Source organism: Perna viridis, chromosome 13 (genome assembly GCF_037379345.1).
Source record: "Perna viridis isolate PV_CMFRI_1.1 ecotype Kerala chromosome 13, ASM3737934v1, whole genome shotgun sequence".
Lineage (NCBI taxonomy): Eukaryota > Metazoa > Mollusca > Bivalvia > Mytilida > Mytilidae > Perna > Perna viridis.
In genome coordinates this window covers 25,068,322-25,087,979 of record NC_142457.1, presented here as the reverse complement: position 1 = coordinate 25,087,979, position 19,658 = coordinate 25,068,322, and the positions used below count along the sequence as shown (strand labels likewise).

At 33.3% G+C, this 19,658-nt stretch overlaps 1 protein-coding gene across 4 annotated transcripts in view; it reads right to left on the bottom strand.

Moving 5' to 3' along the window:
* The window catches only part of LOC148600081 (uncharacterized), a 103,896-nt gene that overhangs the window by 79,156 nt on the left and 5,082 nt on the right, over window positions 1-19,658 (bottom strand). For all 4 annotated transcript variants that reach the window (XM_088558055.1, XM_088558052.1, XM_088558054.1 and 1 more), the window contains exons 2-6: window positions 7,342-7,411; window positions 6,235-6,430; window positions 5,710-5,842; window positions 4,932-5,051; window positions 1,708-1,905 (exon numbers count right to left, since the gene is read on the bottom strand). In XM_088558055.1, coding sequence (XP_088414181.1) covers window positions 1,708-1,905; window positions 4,932-5,051; window positions 5,710-5,842; window positions 6,235-6,430; window positions 7,342-7,411 — 717 coding nt within the window. The remainder of the gene's footprint in view (window positions 1-1,707; window positions 1,906-4,931; window positions 5,052-5,709; window positions 5,843-6,234; window positions 6,431-7,341; window positions 7,412-19,658) is intronic.

Below are 19,658 nucleotides of genomic sequence, written 5' to 3'. Positions count from 1 at the left end.
TATCACGTGTAAAATTGACAAAAATAGTAAGTAATGTCCTAGCACATCTTTTTCTGAGGAACCCTGGCTGGCAACCCTCCTTTTCAAAGTGTCTGGATCCGCCCCTGATGAAGAGTTCAATTATATAGTATTTTTGCCTAAATTATGAACAGAATAACAAAATGAGGGTTCCTACCCCTAAGTTGTCTCTGAATTGTCCTTATATTTCAATGCTTAAGCATATTTAGTAACAAAATTAGGCAGTTTATTTCAGAAATTTTGCAATAACTTATCTTTTCCATCTCTTCCTACGCAATTTTGTAAATATATGTACTTCAAACAATAGGTTCTAAACAGTCATTAAAACTCATCCCTTCCTACATCATTTTTTTTAAATACTTAAAACAATTAGCTCTTAATGACAGTCATCAAAACCTTATGTGTATCATAAACAAGTCATATTAGTAATATAAATATCATTGTTTAAAATCTTCTGTATGATTTATAACCCATGACCCCATATAAACAGGTCATGACAGGTTGTGGTCACACATCATTGTTTATGTGAATTTTTAAGGCGATAATGTAAAAGATAGCATCTTAAGTAGTGTTTTAGATGTTTAAACAAATAACTATGATAAATACACCTTAAAGTCTTGATATTTGCCAAGTATTACTAGTATCAATTCATATTTTTCACTTGTTATAAATCATATAAATGAAATAGGTTTAACCTTTTCATGGTTTCTGGCTTCAGAAGTATAAAGGAAAAACAAATAAGCACGTGCACTAAAGTATGATACCCCCACCCCACATTTTTTAAGTTTCAAAGTCCAAAATTCTAAAGGGCAACAAATAAAAACAATGACACAAGAAAGTGAGTGCTTTTTACTGTGAAAGTACAATTTTTGTGGTTTTTGTTGGTAGGCCAAACCATGAAATTTGCTTCCCAACGAAAGAGAGATTTCCATTGATATGTATACATAAAACCTCAAAACCACAAATACAAGTATCCATGAACTTGTGTTTCTTCCCTTATCCACGAAAATTGGTACCCACGAATTAAAGTACTTTCACAGTAGTCAAGATTAACAGAGTACCAAAACATCATTCTCTTTAAGTGCTCTTTAGTAATAGTCCAATTTGCGGGCAGACAGACAGACAGAACAAGAACTGATGTAAATTATGCCCAAATCACTTTTGCTTTACCCACATACTGTTGATATTGACCAAGCAGCATGTCTTAACTGATCATGACTGTAGCAATATAAAGGTGATGCTGAGCTCTCCCACTTTCCATCATCAAATGTGTTTAAAAAAGTGTATGCCATAGTTATATTTTAATTAAACTTAGATGTATGGCAGGATGAAAATGGAACAAGGCAGGAAATTCCAAAGCTTCAACAGATTGAACAAACATACACATGCCCAGTATATGCTCCAAACATCTTAACACAGTGGAATTAAAAATTGAAAATAAGGCCACAAATAAAATGTCTGTTACTGCTACTCTACCTACCCTATTTTCTTTGTGCCTACTCTTTACATTTTATAGCAATTTTGACTCAAGCATATTTAAATTCTAGATTATTTCCCTTTTGTTTCTATGTAAAATGTTTTTGAAAAATAAAATATATTTCCTACCTTCTTACCTCACGTTTTCCTTGCTGGTATCAGGAAACAAGACTAAACATTTCCTTGGCCTAAACTATTGCTATCATCACTTACCCATGACATTGATTCGGCAGCAAGTTCTGACTTCTCCACCAGTATTTGATGCTGAGCATTCATACTTCCCATCATGCTTGTCAGAGATAGGTATAAGGAGGAGACGACATAACCTTCCGTCAAATGTTTGTTTTGAGTAAAGAGCTTTCTTCAAAGGTTGACCATCTTTGTACCAACATGTTATTGCATCAATAGCATCTAAAGTAGGTAAGAAAGGAGGAAAATAAAATATTTCGTCAATTGTAAACAAGACTCTTGATTTTTTTTCCCAGAGCAACACAAGCGGAATAGGGCAGTTGTGAAGTTGAAACCCAAAATATTACAGTGAGCCCAACATAATGTGATGTTTTATACAAATTTTCAAAACTGACTTTATTCAGTTTATCGGGTGATGTCACAGTCAAACTGATGTAAAGATAACATTTTAAATTACCAATATTTATCTAAAGATAAGTATCATGGCAGTAGCCTAAGATAGAAAATATCAGGCAGTAAAATTAATGAAAAAGTTATAAAGTTGTCCATAAACAAAGCCCCCTTTTAGCCTAAAAATTATTGAAGCAAACCAAAGTTTCATCTTAATCAATGTCTCATTAAGATCTAACTATAAACCAACAGCATATGTCAAGTTGATACATGTATTTAAAACATATCACTCTCTCAGACAATTTTAGTAAGCCAACAAAATTTAGGAAAATTGATGCAATCAAATGTTTCATACAGTAAAAACAGAAATATAACAAAAAGAAACATAACACTAATATCTTGATTTGAAAAACTGAATTTCTGATTTAAATCGTAAAAAAATTATGTCTACTCTCTAAAAATATTTGAGAATTAAATGGTGAGGCAAGACACACTGACAAATGGAGAAAACAAAAAAAAATAAATTTCCTATGGCTTTGCTGTATGAGAGCTATATGCCTCCCCGGCCCATTTTCCTGCGTTCAAAAATCTCAAGGGCTGGGCACACACAAATTTTTAACTGCAAACTTATGATAATAACTGTATATATTTCATATGTTTAGTATTCCTAAAATACCTAAAAATAATCTATTTCACATTTCATATTTGTACCAGTGATTAGGAAAGGCAAGGGCCATAGGCCCATTGACGCTGAAAAATGGCTTACTAAAATCAAAAAGATTTTATTGAGAATGCTAGAAAATGGCCCATTTAAAAAAATCTCTCCCAACCACTGTTATACATGTGTAATCATCATTTCTTTTAACGCTGCTGATGAGGAGTTACCCCTTTTTGATATTTTTGGATTTCTTACAATTTAGTTATATAATTATATCATCTTTCTACATGCTGCTGAGAATAGGTTACTCCTTTAAATACATATATCATATATTTAGATCAAAATAAACCTCTTTTGTTTATGCATTATAAGTGTCTGTTTAGACCCTATATTGTTAACCCTGTATAGCATACCCTATATCACATCCCAAGACCTATATGGCATATCCTATATCACAGCCCTAGACCTATATCACACAGTCCCTATATAACACCTCTAGACCTATATCACATACCCTATATCACACCTCTAGACCTATTTGGCATATCCTATATCACAGCCCTAGACCTTTATCACAGTCCCTATATCACACCTCTAGACCTATATCACATACCCTATATTGCACCCCTAGACCTATATGGCATATCCTATATCACAGCCCTAGACCTATATCGCATAGTCCCTATATCACACCTCTAGACCTATATCATATACCCTATATCGCACCCATAGACCTATATGGCATATCTTATATCACAGCCCTAGACCTTTATCGCATAGTCCCTATATCACACCTCTAGACCTATATCACACCCCTAGACCTGTATCGCACACCTAGACCTATATGGCATATCCTATATCACAGCCCTAGATCTATATTGCATAGTCCCTATATCACACCTCTAGACCTGTATCTTATACCCTATATCACACCTCTAGACCTATGTCTTATACCCTATATCACACCTCTAGACCTATATCTTATACCCTATATCACACCTCTAGACCTTTATCACAGTCCCTATATCACACCTCTAGACCTATATCACATACCCTATATTGCACCCCTAGACCTATATGGCATATCCTATATCACACCCCTAGACCTATATCGCATAGTCCCTATATCACACCTCTAGACCTATATCACATACCCTATATCACATCCCTAGACCTGTATCGCACACCTACACCTATATCGCATAGTCCCTATATCACACCTCTAGACCTATATCTTATACCCTATATCACACCTCTAGACCTATATGGCATATCCTATATCACAGCCCTAGACCTATATCGCATAGTCCCTATATCACACCTCTAGACCTATATCACATACCTTATATTGCATCCCTAGACCTATATGGCATATCCTATATCACACCCATAGACCTATATGGCATATCCTATATCACAGCCCTAGACCTATATTGCATAGTCCCTATATCACACCTCTAGACCTATATCACATACCCTATATTGCACCCCTAGACCTATATGGCATATCCTATATCACAGCCCTAGACCTATATTGCATAGTCCCTATATCACACCTCTAGACCTATATCACATACCTTATATTGCACCCCTAGACCTATATGGCATATCCTATATCACAGCCCTAGACCTATATCACATACCCTATATTGCACCCCTAGACCTATATGGCATATCCTATATCACAGCCCTAGACCTATATCACATACCCTATATCACACCTCTAGACCTATGTCGCACCCCTAGACCTATATGGCACTCCTTCATATTGAAGAATAGTTGAAATATATGATATAATGAACATGACATATCAAAATCTGTATAACATGCTGTATCAACCCTCGACCTTTATCATCCCGCAGGCTGTTTGCCTTTTAGGTGATATAGGAGTCTTGGGTTGATACCGTATGTAATACAGATTTTGACATGTAATATTCAGTATGTAAACCATATCAAAATTTGCAATATTTATATGATTGGTATTTTTTGTATTCTTATTTTATGACAACAACTAACTGCTTCAAGAATTTCTACCCAATGAGTATACATCTTCAACAACATAATTATTAAACATATTTACAATATAAATATTTAAAAATCATATTTTAAATATAACTAACTTACTACAAGGACATTTCAATCATATTTAACTTATTAAGCAAACAAATACATAACAATATTTTAAATATACCAGACTTACTAGAAAATTTACACTCCAGTGTTACATTCTTGTCCCCAGGAGATACTTTGGTATCAAACAATGGCGAATCAACTGACGGAGCAACGTACCCCTTTTCAATGGACAACTTTCTTGGTTTGGCTGAAAAAACAAAAGCAATGAAAAAATGGATCATAAATACATTAAGTTGTGTTTTGTACAAGACAAAACTGTCTGTTCCTACCAACATAAAAAAAATGAAGTACCGATATTTCAAATAAATTGTCAATAAAATTAAAGGTGTTAAGGAGAAGTATCGTGATGTTTGGCATGACAAAGATGAAAAATATATTTAAATACAAAAATAAATAATTAAAGAAAAGATTATTGAAAAGATAAAAAAAAATAGTCAGATTGGAATAAGTAGCACACATAATAAGCCAATCCCAAACTGTTTTAGTAGTTTAATTTAAAGAGGTAGACATACAGTAAAGGACACAACTCTTACAAATCACTGAAACGTTTGTATTCAGGCTCCTTATAAACATAAATCTCATGTAAGCATCAAAGTAACTTGGATTGATTTCACTCTGTTTCAGACGAAAGCTTGAAAGGCTTTGGTGAAATTGAATATGATACAAACATATCACTGATTTCAAGAATTACGTCCCTTACCCTAGGTTTACCTCCTTAAGTCCAATTACTCTGAAAATAAAAAGGATAAGAAGGAACATATGGTTATATTTTCAAAAGAGTAAAAATATGAAAATTGGTTTATATTTCTGGTAAAATTTAATCAAGTTTGATAAAAATAACTCACTATACACGTCAAGCTCTGCGGTAGTTTTAGCTGTCCCAGCTGAGTTTCGTATTGTACATGTATAAATTCCTCCATCCTTGGAACTCACATCTTTTATCTCCAGAACATGGACATCTCTTTCATCTATATATATCTAAAAAATACAAGAATTTTCAAAATTTATTCAAAATACACAGAATTTGTGTGTAATTTAATAAACATTCAAGCAATTTGGCTCCTATAGGGTTAATCCATCATAACATGCATTTTCTCTCTATGAAGCAATATATTGTAAAGGTTACAACTCAATCTCAAATGTCATATTAAGAAATTACTGAGCAAAGAAAAATTTGAACCAAAATGAATAATTTTATTTATCAAAATGAATGCTGACCACTGGAAAAATATTAAAATTTTGTTTTTTTTACTGTTTGTATTCCCTTCTTGGACCTCAATTTCATAATGAAAAAAAAATTGCATTTTTTCCTTGACAAATGCAACAAAACCTAAATACTAAAGAAACAGTTTTATCATAAAAACCTTTACCTTATTTCTTCGACTAGAATGTAGCACTTTTCCATCTTTACTCCATGTCAAAACAGTTGACCTTGACCCTTCAAAAGAAGCCTTGAATTTTGCACTTTGACCTTCATTAACAAATTGCCTTCTTGGTTTAATAACAAATTCAGGTGGTTGCTCTTGCTGTCTCTCATAAGAAATTTTTCTGTCCTTAGAAATGGTTCTAAAAAGAGAAAATAAAAAGTTTCAATCTCCCCAATAATTATTTCTTTTTTTTTTTTTTTTTTTAAACTGACCATATCTGTTAACCACCCCCTCCCACATTAGGAGTCGACTCCCAAAAAAAAAACCAATGAAAACTCAAGAATCTCCCAAATATAATTTTTTGCTAATTTTAACACCAAATATTTGCTTTTATGTACAAATGAGTGTGTCAGTGGGGGAGATCTCCTACATGAGCAATTCCAAAGATTAACAGGTATGTATGTGGCCTTATGTAGATGAGACAACTGAAATTACTATAAATTTTACCAAATAATGGTTCATTTATAAAGTTAGGTTCAATTTTTTAATGAAAATTAATATTTACCTTTTTTTCAGACGTGTAATTATAGGTTTTCAATTGTATTGTTGAATATTTTGTGTTTTTGTTTAAGTACCAGTCCATATAAAATTCAGACACTGCCTATGATAAGGTGATTCATGGTATAGAAAAACCCATGGATCAGATGACGCTTTTTTGGTCTACATATGCTATATTTTCATGTGACAATAGTCATTTATTTAGATCTATACTTTTGAGAAACTCACACTTTAAATTACCACTAAAATCAACCAAATCATACATAATCAAGAACAATAACTCTTGCAAAGTGCTTATTTCATGTACAATCTATATAAATTTTATCTTAAAAGCACAACCCCCAATTGAAAAACAAAGATTGGTTATGTGATCAATAAGGGTTTCTGAAGAAGAAATCAAATTTAATTTGGTGGGTTTTTGACATGCATGAATCACCTCCTGTCTAATTTTTAGAAGGACTGCTACTTAATTTTTAGAATAAAAAGGGTGTTATGAAAAATCAAAGTAAAAAACAGACTTCAAATTGTCATTTAAATATGAAACACTCATACTTAGTTTGTGGATCAAATTCCAGCTCAACTGTCTTGGTTGCCGTGTCTTCATTCTGTCCTGGCTGGTTTCCTGAAATTTAAAATACACAAGAAGTCATGAAACAAGATTGCTACACAATTTTTTATGTCCCTCACCTCTAGTTATTTTTTTGAAGCACAAACATTCATGAATCTCAATCAAAACTGTACTGGTCCAGGAAGGAGTAGTTCTCATCGACAAGTAATTTTCAATAACCAATTTTTCATCCTCTTTTGTGAAACAAGTTCAAGTCCATAATGTAAGAGATCAAATAGATTACTGATATTTTCCTCTCAAAAATGAACTATCATACAACAATTTTCATTTAGGACTAAAATTTTGTTGAGTAGATTGGCGAGAAATGCTTCTGTCTTGATAATGGAGAGGTCTACTCTCTGACCAGTTGCTAGAAATGATCAAGTATAAATGGTAAATTTTAAACCCACCTACAAAATTTCAATAAAATCCTATGGCTAGTCTCAGTGAAGTTGCATCCACAAAGTACCTTGGACAAACCCATGGCAGAAAGCACAGATACAGACATTGAGTGTACATGAAACCCTTAAGGCAACTCAGCCCTTTCCTGAATATCAAAGAAAAATATCTTTGTCATGCTCCGCATTATACAGCCATTTTTTTTAATCAATAATAATAATATTGTATGCACAAAACATACAACCACCTCAGTAAATTATTATTTGACTGAATCAAAATTTAACGGTGTTTCAACCATAACTTTTTCAAACTAATACATCAAATTATCTAATGCCTAAAAAGGGAGATAACCATGGTCGAGGTAATGAGAACGAGATGCACTACCAAATAAGGCCTGACAGAAAATTAAATTCTGCCTTAAATGTAAAGAAAGCCTAGCATGATGAGTGCCAAACTCATTTTGGCCCCATGATATAAAGTAACCAAAATTGTACAAGACCACCTCATAAAGCAGCTGCTACAGAAATAGACCATACCTGATTATTATTTCAAGGCAATAACAAGACACGGGAACTGACTATAAATATCATATATATATATAATACACATGATCTAACATTATCTCAAGGAGATGCATGCAATTCTTTTTTCATTCTTTTATTCTTTCTGGATAACTTGTCTTTATGGTCTTAATTCAAATATTTTGACCCCCCCTTTTTCCCCCTTTCCAAAAAAATACAATTACCTGGGAATACACTTATCATGATATTTTATCTTTCTGGATAACTTGTCTTTATGCTCTTATGCGTAATTACGAAATCAGTATAAAAGAAATGAATGAACATGATAAATTGCCATATTCAATACAATATTTAGCAATTAACAATAGTTTTTGTGTTATTTTCTTGGAAAAGAGGGGGGTGTATGCAATTATGCCCCACATCCCTGCAATGGAGCTTTCAAGAAATAGCAAGAATTTGCTGATCAAGCCAATGTTTCATTTAAAGCTTCAACAATATTAAATGTGTACTTTTATACGAGATCAATATTATCAAAACAGTTCAAAAGGACAAAATGTCATTTGCCACACGTGAAACTATGCAGTTTGCCCACATTATCCATAAAAAAGTATCAACTAACATTAAAGTAGCACTTAAAAATGTCAAAATAGACTCATTTAAATTACCTATATTTTAATTCGTGTCAAATCGGATCACATTTCATGGTCTTTTCTGACTACCTAAATTATCATTTGAATGTATTTGGGCACTTTAATAGATCAAACAGCTACCTATTCGTACCGTGACATTAGCAACACCTATCAGTATGTGATCAGAATAATAATTTGGCGTTTTCATCTTCCCCTGTAGTTTTTTCAGAAGTCTTAATTTGTTTTGGATAAAGATTAAAGTTGATGAATTGGAAAATTATTTTTTAATAATTTGAAAATTTAACAGTTGACACAGACCTTTTAATCTTAAAATCACAACCTTCTACTATTTTGTCTGCCCCTAAAATAACATGTAAGAAGACATACCTTAAAGTTATATGAACCAAATTTAAGAAATAAAACTACATTTTGGATTTTGCTGAAAATTCGAATTAACCTGTATTTTATGGATATCTAATAACTGTGCAAAGTATAAAAAAAATTCATTCATTTCTTCTCAAGTTATCATCTAAAAAATGTCTGGAGCAAGGATAGATAGGCGAACAGACAGACAGATGAACAGACAGAAGGATAGACACGCAACTTTTAGGAGGGCATCATATAATACCTCGCCACTTTGTGTGGCAATGGTATAAAAACTGTTCTAAAAAGTACATGTATCCATGCTACAAGTACATGTATATACATGAACTTCACAAGCACACTTTAACAAGCAATTCATTGTTAGAGGATCGGGACATATTTCAATGACAACAAAAAAGTTATTTAATGTCATGATATTGAAATAAGTCAGTATGGCAGGAGCAAATACTAAGCCTCTCAACCTGGCAGATTTTTTTTAAAAGATGAAATAGTCTTCATAAGAATCAGGTACTTGGCTGAAATTGATCAGAAAAAAATCAAGAATTTATTGCCTATCCCTTGCAAGGAGCAGGAACTACTCACTTTTTCCAGAACACCTGACTTCAACCTGGGTTTGAGTATATACTACATGTTTTTTTTAAGTACTGCATGCATGTATGTACAAATCAAAAAGTGCCACATATGAGAAGCATGTGCAGCGCAACATATGATTATCATATGAATCTAACATAATATAATTAACATGTTTCACATTACATATGATTATCATGATTATCAGACGTTAAATATAGTTTTTCACAAACACATGATCACATATGCTTAAGCAAGCCAATACTTTAATACATATGAGAATCCCATGATAACCATATGATAATCAAATGTAAACTATCATATGATTATCATTTGTAACTGTGTCCTTTTCATCTGGGTGCTGTTGGATTACAAGTTCTTCTTCTGTTGATTATTGTGTGCCTTGTACAAACCTATCATATGTTATCAAATACTATGCTGTGCAAGGCACTGCTAGAACCAACTTGGAACTGTCGTGGCAAATATGCCACCAGTCTGCTTACATCCACTGAGCAGTCCGAGGTGACTTAAATAAAAGTTGTTTTTTTTTCTTCAACTCATGCATGATAATAACTGACACATAACAGTGTTAATTTTTAAATAACTAATCAATTTAGCACCTGACTTGTATTCTAAAATACACCATATGAGGGAGTGGAGTAGTTTTTTTAGGGACATTTGATCTTTTGAACATCTAAAAAAGAATATTACATTGAACAAATATAAAAACATTCTTGACCATATACAATTATTGCAATCACTCTATTTTGATATCAAATTAACAGACGCAAACAGGCATACTTCTGATTTTACCAACAAACTGTGAAAACACATGAAAGAAATTGCAGGTACTGTGAAACCTGCCATAACCACACCCCTTAGAGTTTGTTTGGTTTAGACAGGTGTTTGATAAACCCAGGTTCAAAGTACATTTAATCTTATATACATATAATGGGTCTTTAGAAAGTGTCTGGTTTAGATAGGCTTTCATTTTATTGACCATTTGGTTTAGATAGGCTATCATTTTATTAATGGTTCAGTTTGGACAGCCTTTCATTTTATCCACGGTTTGGTTAGACAGGTTTTCATTTTATTCATGGTTCAGTTTGGATAGGCTTTCATTTTATTCAGGGTCTGATTTAGACAGGTTTTCATTTTATTCAGGGTTCTATTTTAACAGGTTTCACTGTTTCGATAGAGATGGTCACCCTCTTGTCAACATGTTCATCTCTGACAAAATATTACATGCACAATTAAATATGTAAATAAGTTAGTCTTCATTTTAATCAGCACTTAAATTAAGCACCTGTTTATTTAACCAAACATTTTTCAGAAGCAGTGAAATGCCTTTTGTTTATTCAAGTGTAAGTAATTGTAAGAATCAGGCAAAATGGGAAAAATCAGAAACATGCATGTCAAAACCCTACCAATCTGACAATATTTCAGTCAAGGGCGCTTTCTCAATTTTTTTATGTCAAATCACTGGATTTGCTCAGAAATTTTTCAGTAGCATGTTAGAAAAATTAGGTTTTTGAATGAGTAATCTGCCTTTGAAATGTTCATTTCCAGTGCATTTCAATGAAACTATAACCCAATTTAACAAAGTGATATGGAAATTCTTGACTTTTCCCCTTGATTCTGATGGTGCAACAGACTAATTAAACTTTCAAAATGGTGGTTTTTTTATATCATGTTTCACCCACTGTCTGATTCTTACAGAGACTGACACTTAATCTTTCCGACAGTCAACGAGAATAAAACATTTGATAATCACAGTTCATGGTAGCTAATGTCATACCCTTTTATTGAAATGATTTTATATCAATGGATGGAAGCCCAAAACTATCAATCTACTATTTTTGGTAATAATTCCCTGATCAACATGAGATGTCACATGCAAGATATATATATATACATATATATATATATATATATATATATATATACATACTATTAAATGTTCCCTTCTTCTATTTTTGGTGGTCTGAGGTCTTGTTTTGTTTTAACATATTTGCATGTACATGTATCAAAATGTTAGGTAACAAGTGTTCATTTTCTTTAAAAAAGTGAATAATCAACAATGCAGTGTAGCACCTGTACAAAACAGTTTTTACCTAGACAATTAATAAAAAAGTAAATTATACAAATCCATATAGTAATCAGGCAGGTGGTGGTACATTTCATAAAAAAAGGAAAATTAATTGCTGAAGTGCATTCAACACATCAAGAAAACACTCTTCAATAAAATTGCTTCTTAGAAAATCGGAAGAGATAATTTTTGAATGAAACAAGTAAATCCTAGTCATATGTCCAGTGCAAAAGTCCCATAACTCCTATCTTATTTGTTGAATCAAAACATCGTTGCAAATGATAAACTACAAATGGTGACTTTAACAATCCTACAAATTTTGAACAAAATCTGTCAAGCTGAACCTGCAGAATAAGTGTTTACAAATGTTTCAACAGTACATTGAAATTGAGCATTAAAACTTGACTTAAACCCTGTCATCCATTCCTGAACATAGGTCGTCGACAAAGGATTTCCATTTTCTTCTGTCCTGGGCTAGCTTGTCTTGTCTTGCCCTGTTGTTTTCCCTCTTGTAAGGCTGATCGTCTCCATGAGTATTTGGGTCGTCCTTGCTTCCTTTGGCCTTGTGGATTCCACCTAAGTGCTTGGCTTACAATGGTGCTTTTTGGCTTTCTAAGAGTGTGCCCTATCCAGGTCCACTTCCTCCTTCTTATTTGAATTTCTATAGGAAGCTGGTTCCTCCTTTGCCATATTTCTTCATTTGGAATCTTATCTTGCCATTTGATCTTCAAAATGCGTCTCAAACATCTGTTGGTAAATGTTTGATGCCCGAGTGTTATTGCTTTTGTCGTCCACCAGGTCTCAGAAGCGTATAATAGCACAGATTTTACATTAAAATTAATGATTTTCAATTTGGTGTTGATGGAAATTTGTGAGGATGTCCATATTGGCTGTAAAGTATTAAAAGCAGCTGCTGCTTTTCAAATGCAGCATCTTATGTCTTTGTCTGTACTACCATCATTGCTCACAATACTACCCAGGTATGTAAATCTATCTACATCTTCAAGTTCTTTTTCACTTAGTTTGAATTTTGCTGTGTTTTTCTCATTTATCTGCATAGTCTTTGTTTTTCCTTGATTTATTTGGAGTCCAATCTTTTTACCCTGTTGTTCCAATGTTGATAATTTTGTTTCAAGGTCTTTACATCTGTCTGATAGGAGGGCTATATCGTCTGCAAAGTCCAGGTCTTCAAGATGTTTTTGAAAAGTCCACTGTATACCTCTGAGTTGTGAATCTGTAGTTGATTTTATTACCCAGTTCACAGCCAAAAAGAGGAAGGGTGATAATGGGCATCCCTGGCGCACTCCTGTTAATATGTTGAAAGGTTCAGTAAGTGTGTTTTTGTGAATAACTTAGCATGTACTTGTTTCATATGCCAACCTAATTATTTTTGTAAGTTTTTTCTGGAATACCATGATGGTGTAGTAGTTTCCAAAGTGATGATCTATCAATGCTGTCAAAAGCCTTTTCGATGTCTACAAAACATAAATGTGGTGATGAATTCCATTCTAAAGACTGTTCAATGATTATTCTTAGTATGGTAATTTGGTCTGTACAAGATCTATTTTGCCTAAAACCGGCTTGTTCATCGCGGAGACATGTGTCAATAGCCGACTTCATTCTTTCCAGCAGTATTACTTGGAACAGAAAGTAAGGTAATTCCTCTCCAGTTTTTGCCTTCTCCTAGATCCCTTTTCTTTGGTAACTTTATTATATGTCCATGTTTCCATGCAGCTGGTACGTTTTCTTCATCCCAGGTTTTACCAAGCAGATAATATAGCATGTCCACTGATATGTTTGTGTCTGTTTTGATGGACTCTGCTGGAATGTCGTCTGGACCTGCTGATTTCCCATTCTTTAATAGCTTAATGGCTTTTCTCATCTCCTGTTTAGTTGGTCTGTTATCGTTGACGTTTAGAGGAGTTTCTCTTGGTGTAATGTCTGGAGGGTCTGTTGGCATTGGACGATTTAATAGTTCTTCATAGTGTTCTTTCCATCTATCCAGTTGTGCCTTTTCATCTGTCAGGACATGTCCTTCCTTGTTGTTAACAGGTTTTCAGCTGTTTGTTTATTCCCTGCAAGTTTTCTTGTGATGTTGTTCACTTCCTTCATATTTCTTTTGCCTGCTGCTTCTTCTGGGCATTAAAAGCTTTCCGAAAAAAGAAATTTGTTGCATTAATGCCTAATTCTGACATGGACCTGTACTTCATTGAAGTCACCATTTTTTATTTCACATTTTTGTGGTCAGAGGACTTGTTACATTATGTATCTCTTGCATGTATATGTATTAGGATATATACATGTACATGTAAGATGGAGATTCTGTTGTTACAACATTAGTTCATCTGAAAAACAGTGTGCATGTACAACCCTATAAAAAAAAATACTTATTTATAGTAATATAAAGAGAACAGGTATGGTGAATATGTCAAAGAGACAACAACCCTATCAGTCTCAAGGCCACCCAAAAAACCCTCACACCACAGGACAGGCTGCTGGCCCCAAAACATCATTATACACAGGTACAGTGAAAGAGTTGCCCTTTCATCTGTGGCAACATCCCTTCAGCACCTGCATATGGAGTGTTCATATCACAATTCATACGTTATGCCAGAGCTTGCCGAAACTACGCAGACTTTTTGCATTGCGCTAGAACTCCAACAAATAGACTTCTAGAACAGGGTTATGTTGCTACAAGATTGAAGTCATCACTACAGAAGTTTTATGGTCGTCAACATGAACTCATGGATCGTTACGGTGTATCCATCTGCACCATGAAAACTGATTTATTCAACGGGTCATAGTTTTCCTTCCCTCGTTTGTCTACCCCGAACTTGACTTTTTATAAGCAACTCGGTGGGTGTTTCTAGAAAAGCAGAAGACGCTTACCCTACCGGTGCACCTGGTCCATGCTCCCAGTTTTTAGTGGAGTCCGAGTTGCTCATTTGCTTTTGTTACTTTGTATGTTTGATTTTAGTTACTTCATGTTCTTTTTTGTGTAAGTCTGTCTTCCATGTCCCTGGATTGCATTCTTCTGATTACCGCTATAACCTTGGTTCCCTTGATTACTCTTTCCCCTATATACTCAAGTAACATAAAAATTCAACTAAGATGAAAACCAAACAAGGCATACAAAGGTCAGGAATTCCTGACTTATGACAGGTGAAAAAAAATCAATTTTGCACCTGTGTAAGCTTCCAAAAGACATTTTTAAGAAGCAGTGATATAGCTTTCTGGACAACTTATCTTCCCAAACATCCAAAAAGGACGAAATGTTTAACAATATAAGATACATCTCTGACAATTACGCCATTCACTGAGTTTCATATCAAATGAACACAAGCAAACAACCCATCCAGTGTTTTAAACAACCTTTCCCTGAACAGCAGCGTTAAAACGCATGTAAGATCATGATATTAAGTGAGATACATATAATTATATGTTCTCATCTTTCATTTACAGAAGACAGAGGTTTTGTATCAATGTAACTTCTACATGACAGATGTAACCACAACATCTTACAGTTTTTGATCTTGACTTTTTTCTATTTAGTCATGCAGAAATGAAATTTCAAGCTTCTTAATATCAAGATTAGGTTGAAATGTGAGTCAATTACTGTAGGTAGTTAGAAGAACTCAATATCATGTATACATGTACATCATGTGGAGTGCAAGGCTTAGAATTCGTCTTAATATCACAATAGCACTGAAATCAGAGGCTTTTAAGGTGGATATATACCCGTATGTTTAGTTTCTAGAACTCTCGCATGAATATAGCTGAAATATTGCTGCTCGGGCATTAAACCCCAACAAACAAACAAACAAAGTTTCTAGAACTCAAAATTCATGCAATCAAGTTTCACTATGCTGATTCAATTTCAATTGAATTTCGTGTCTAAAACTCTTTCTAACATGCATACTATAATGATATGACTAACTGTGAAAATGCTTGTAATAGTTGGGTACAAATTTTCAGGGATTTCGTGGTTGACTCGAACAACAAAATTCAATTCCTGACAAATTGTATATTTCCTGTTTATCTGTACTGTGGGAAATGTCAACCACGAATTCAAAAATCCATGAACCAACAATTTGTCTGCAATCCATTAAAATCAATATCCACAAAAAAAGTTCTTTCAGGGGTGGATCCAGGATTTTATACAGGGGAGGCATAATAATGTAAGAATCAGTATAAAAGGAAACCAGATTATGACATGTTTAATGAATAAACTGCCATATTCAATACAATATTAAGTAGATTACAATAGTTTTTTTCAGTTTTTATCTTTGAAAAGGGGGGGCATTATGCCCTCACTTGGAACTTGTATGCAAGGGTCCAGAAATTCTGACAGCCTATGCCGGACATTTTGTATTACTTTTTTCCATGTTCTTTCACTTTTTATGATACAATGTATAATAAATGAACCGCTTGCAAATGGGGTTCGTGGTTGCAAAAAATAAGTTTTAAAGGTAAACCAAGATACCAAAACATAGAAACCATCAACATGTACTAAATTATATTTAATGAAATCATTCGCTCAAATTAATTTAAACTGGATTGTTACTTCCACTATTCAAGCATACTGTGTCAAAATTAGACACGTTTGTAAACTGAGGAGGTGTGCAGTTTAATCAATGGAGGGTTTTTTACACACTCAGAATAATTTAAATACCTTTTTCGTTAAGAAAATTGCATGTTTACAAACCAATTCAAAAATGATTTCGGACTTTGCCGTTGGAAATCAATATCTTGCAAGATTTGCTTTTACTTAAAAGATTAATTACCAAAAGTACTAACAAAGAGATAGTATCAGATTTTTGTCAAAGACGAAATCTAATATTTACTACCACTATACAGGAAAACAAGGTCTCAATAAATAAAGTAAAACTTGTGCCATTTTGTGATAATGAAACTTCACAAAAAGGAAGTTTACAATATTCATTTGGAAATGGGGATTTACATTTGGAAAACAGGGCAAATTTTTAATTTCACTTTTGGTATGGTAATCCAGTAATTTTGTTGCAAAGTTCACATCTATTTAGTTGATGAGGCTACATGTACCGTTCAAGAAATATCAAAGTAAAATTATCAGAAACTAAAATGTTACATGTATAATTAAAGTATCTTAAAATAAAAACAAGGGCAAAACAAAGGAAACCTGTGATTGATTGATTGATTGATTGATTGATTGATTTTGATTATTGTTTTATCTCCTATGATATTTCATGCATTTAAGAATGGGAACGATTGACCAGCCATACATGTATATTCTGTTTTGAAATGGTCTGACAACCTGAACCAGCCCCAGAGCCACAAAACTTGAAAAATTACTTAAGTTTGAGAAAATTCTTAACTGTTTGAGATATCATTGATATCAAAGACATTGCAAGTTAAGAATATTCTCTGTATTTGTTGTACTTTTGTGGTGCTGAATCATAATCTGTATTGTGCTAACTCTCAGAAGCAACATCACGATAAAAAGAAAAGTACTGCTTATATTTTTGGCAAACAGGAAGTTGATGTCATACGAGTACAAAAATGCATCTTAGATACAGTATACCTATATGAAGCTTTGTATAGAATATCAACAGCCTGCGATTTACAGAAGCTGAGAATTGTGTTAACCTTATGAAAAAAACGTGTTAGGGAATGATAGAATGGCAGACACATGTAAAACAGTGTAACTCCTCTCTCCAACGTGATGGGGGTTTATTAAACATTGATGCAGAGAGACAGGAGATTACTGGTATGAGAAATATACCTTCAATTTCCCCCTTTTTATAAACACTGAAACTCATAAACAACTTGACACATACTTGTAAAGTACAACAAATCTTTGCATTTAAATTGTAGATTTATGATAGAACAACTGCATAGTTTTATCTATTTTAAAATTCATACAACAGGGGCAGATCCAGGATTTGAGATTAGGTGGGGGTGTTAATTGAAGTAAATGCTGTGCATAGCAAGGCAAAATATTTTATGGGGTGAAACTTGTGGTGAAAATTTTTTTTCTTATTGATTTAGGGGGGGGGTGTGTGCCAGGTACGCCAGTCCTTGGATTCGCACCTGTACAAATCATACTTTCCTTAAGCTACTGGTAAGGATAAAATTCTTTTATGCACCAAATACATTAGTAAGACCTTTAGGGTTGTGTGAAAGTTAATTTTTCAGTTTTCATATTGTCCATCACCTAATCCAAAAAAAAATGTTATCAAATATTGTAAAAAATGAAAAAAAAATCCACAAAAATATAGGGGGATCCATGTTTCCCGGTTAGGGCTAGAGTAAGTAAAATTGAAGGCTGAACAAGACAAGGACATTTTCTAGGAGGAACTTGTGAAAAATCAAGATTTCATCCAAACCAAATTATTTTTTCCATAATTTCAGTTTGGTTTGTACACCTTTCCTTAAATCCACAACTGAATATCCTGCCCTGTAAAAATAACCCATTTCATGTCAACAAGCTGAAACCTAACTAAAAAGAATTCTGAATTAACTGGCAATATGTGTGAGCCAGACATGTGAAATCCCTTTATGTCAGTGCAAATGTGTTTTGAAAATGTGTAAACTGACCCCCTTGCCTTAAGTAGACAACAATCCTTAGTCTGATATTTGGATCTCTTCAAAGCAATGTTTAATGTATCTCATAAAAAGTAAACAACAGAAATGTCTTTAAATGTCACCATTGGGTAGGCCATTCAAAATAACCCCAGCAACCACAACATTAATTCAATTTGGCCTACACTGTCATGGTGGCTTTTCATAAACCACAATAAATAATAGTGTCTACTTAATTGAAAGGTTAAAAAGAAATTCTTGCTAGGTAAATTCAAAAATTTAATCTCAGTATCTCAAAAAAGAGAAATTAAATGGTCTGCATACCACAAATAATCTTTTTAGTCATGTTGACTGTCAAAAAGGCTGTGCAAACATCCACATTAATTTTTAAAAGAACATTCAATACTAAAAGTAAAGGAAGTGGTACTGAAAAGCTGTAGATGCAACCCCTGAAAAAGTCATTATAGTAAAGTCAGAAAGGGCCCTGGAAACAGATATTCTTGTAAGGTTGGCCTAAACCACATAAATTGTTGATCTTGTTTATAATGGCCGAAAGAATGTCCTGGTCTGAGAGATCAAAGAGAATGTTATCATAATTGTATCATTCTAAGATACAACAAAAATGTTGAAATTAAAATTTGGAAGTGCTTAACTGGTAGTGTTGGCAACTATTCTGATATAACATGAACATTTAATGTAACAAAGGAAAGAAGTTTATAATGTCAATAAGTACATCAAAACCCTAAAAAAATGTCTAAGATTGCTTATAAAATTGACAAAATAACCCGATTTTTCTGGAGGACCGACATGTCTTATTTATTGATATTTGTCAAAATTCAAAACTTTACCCAAAAAATTTTGAAAAATTAGACAGTGGTCTGTCATTTGTTTAGTTTTTATTTGCTTTCAAGCCAATTTTTTCACACAAGCACAAGCACATATTCCTTTGATACAATTATAGTACCTTATAATCCATACTTGTGATTGCAAGATTTTAAAATACATAAACTGCAGCATAAACTTGATTCAGATTTGATCTGAACGGTAAACGAAATTTTAAATACGTTAATGGTTTATGCATGTTTACAAAGGGGGATAATCCATTAATA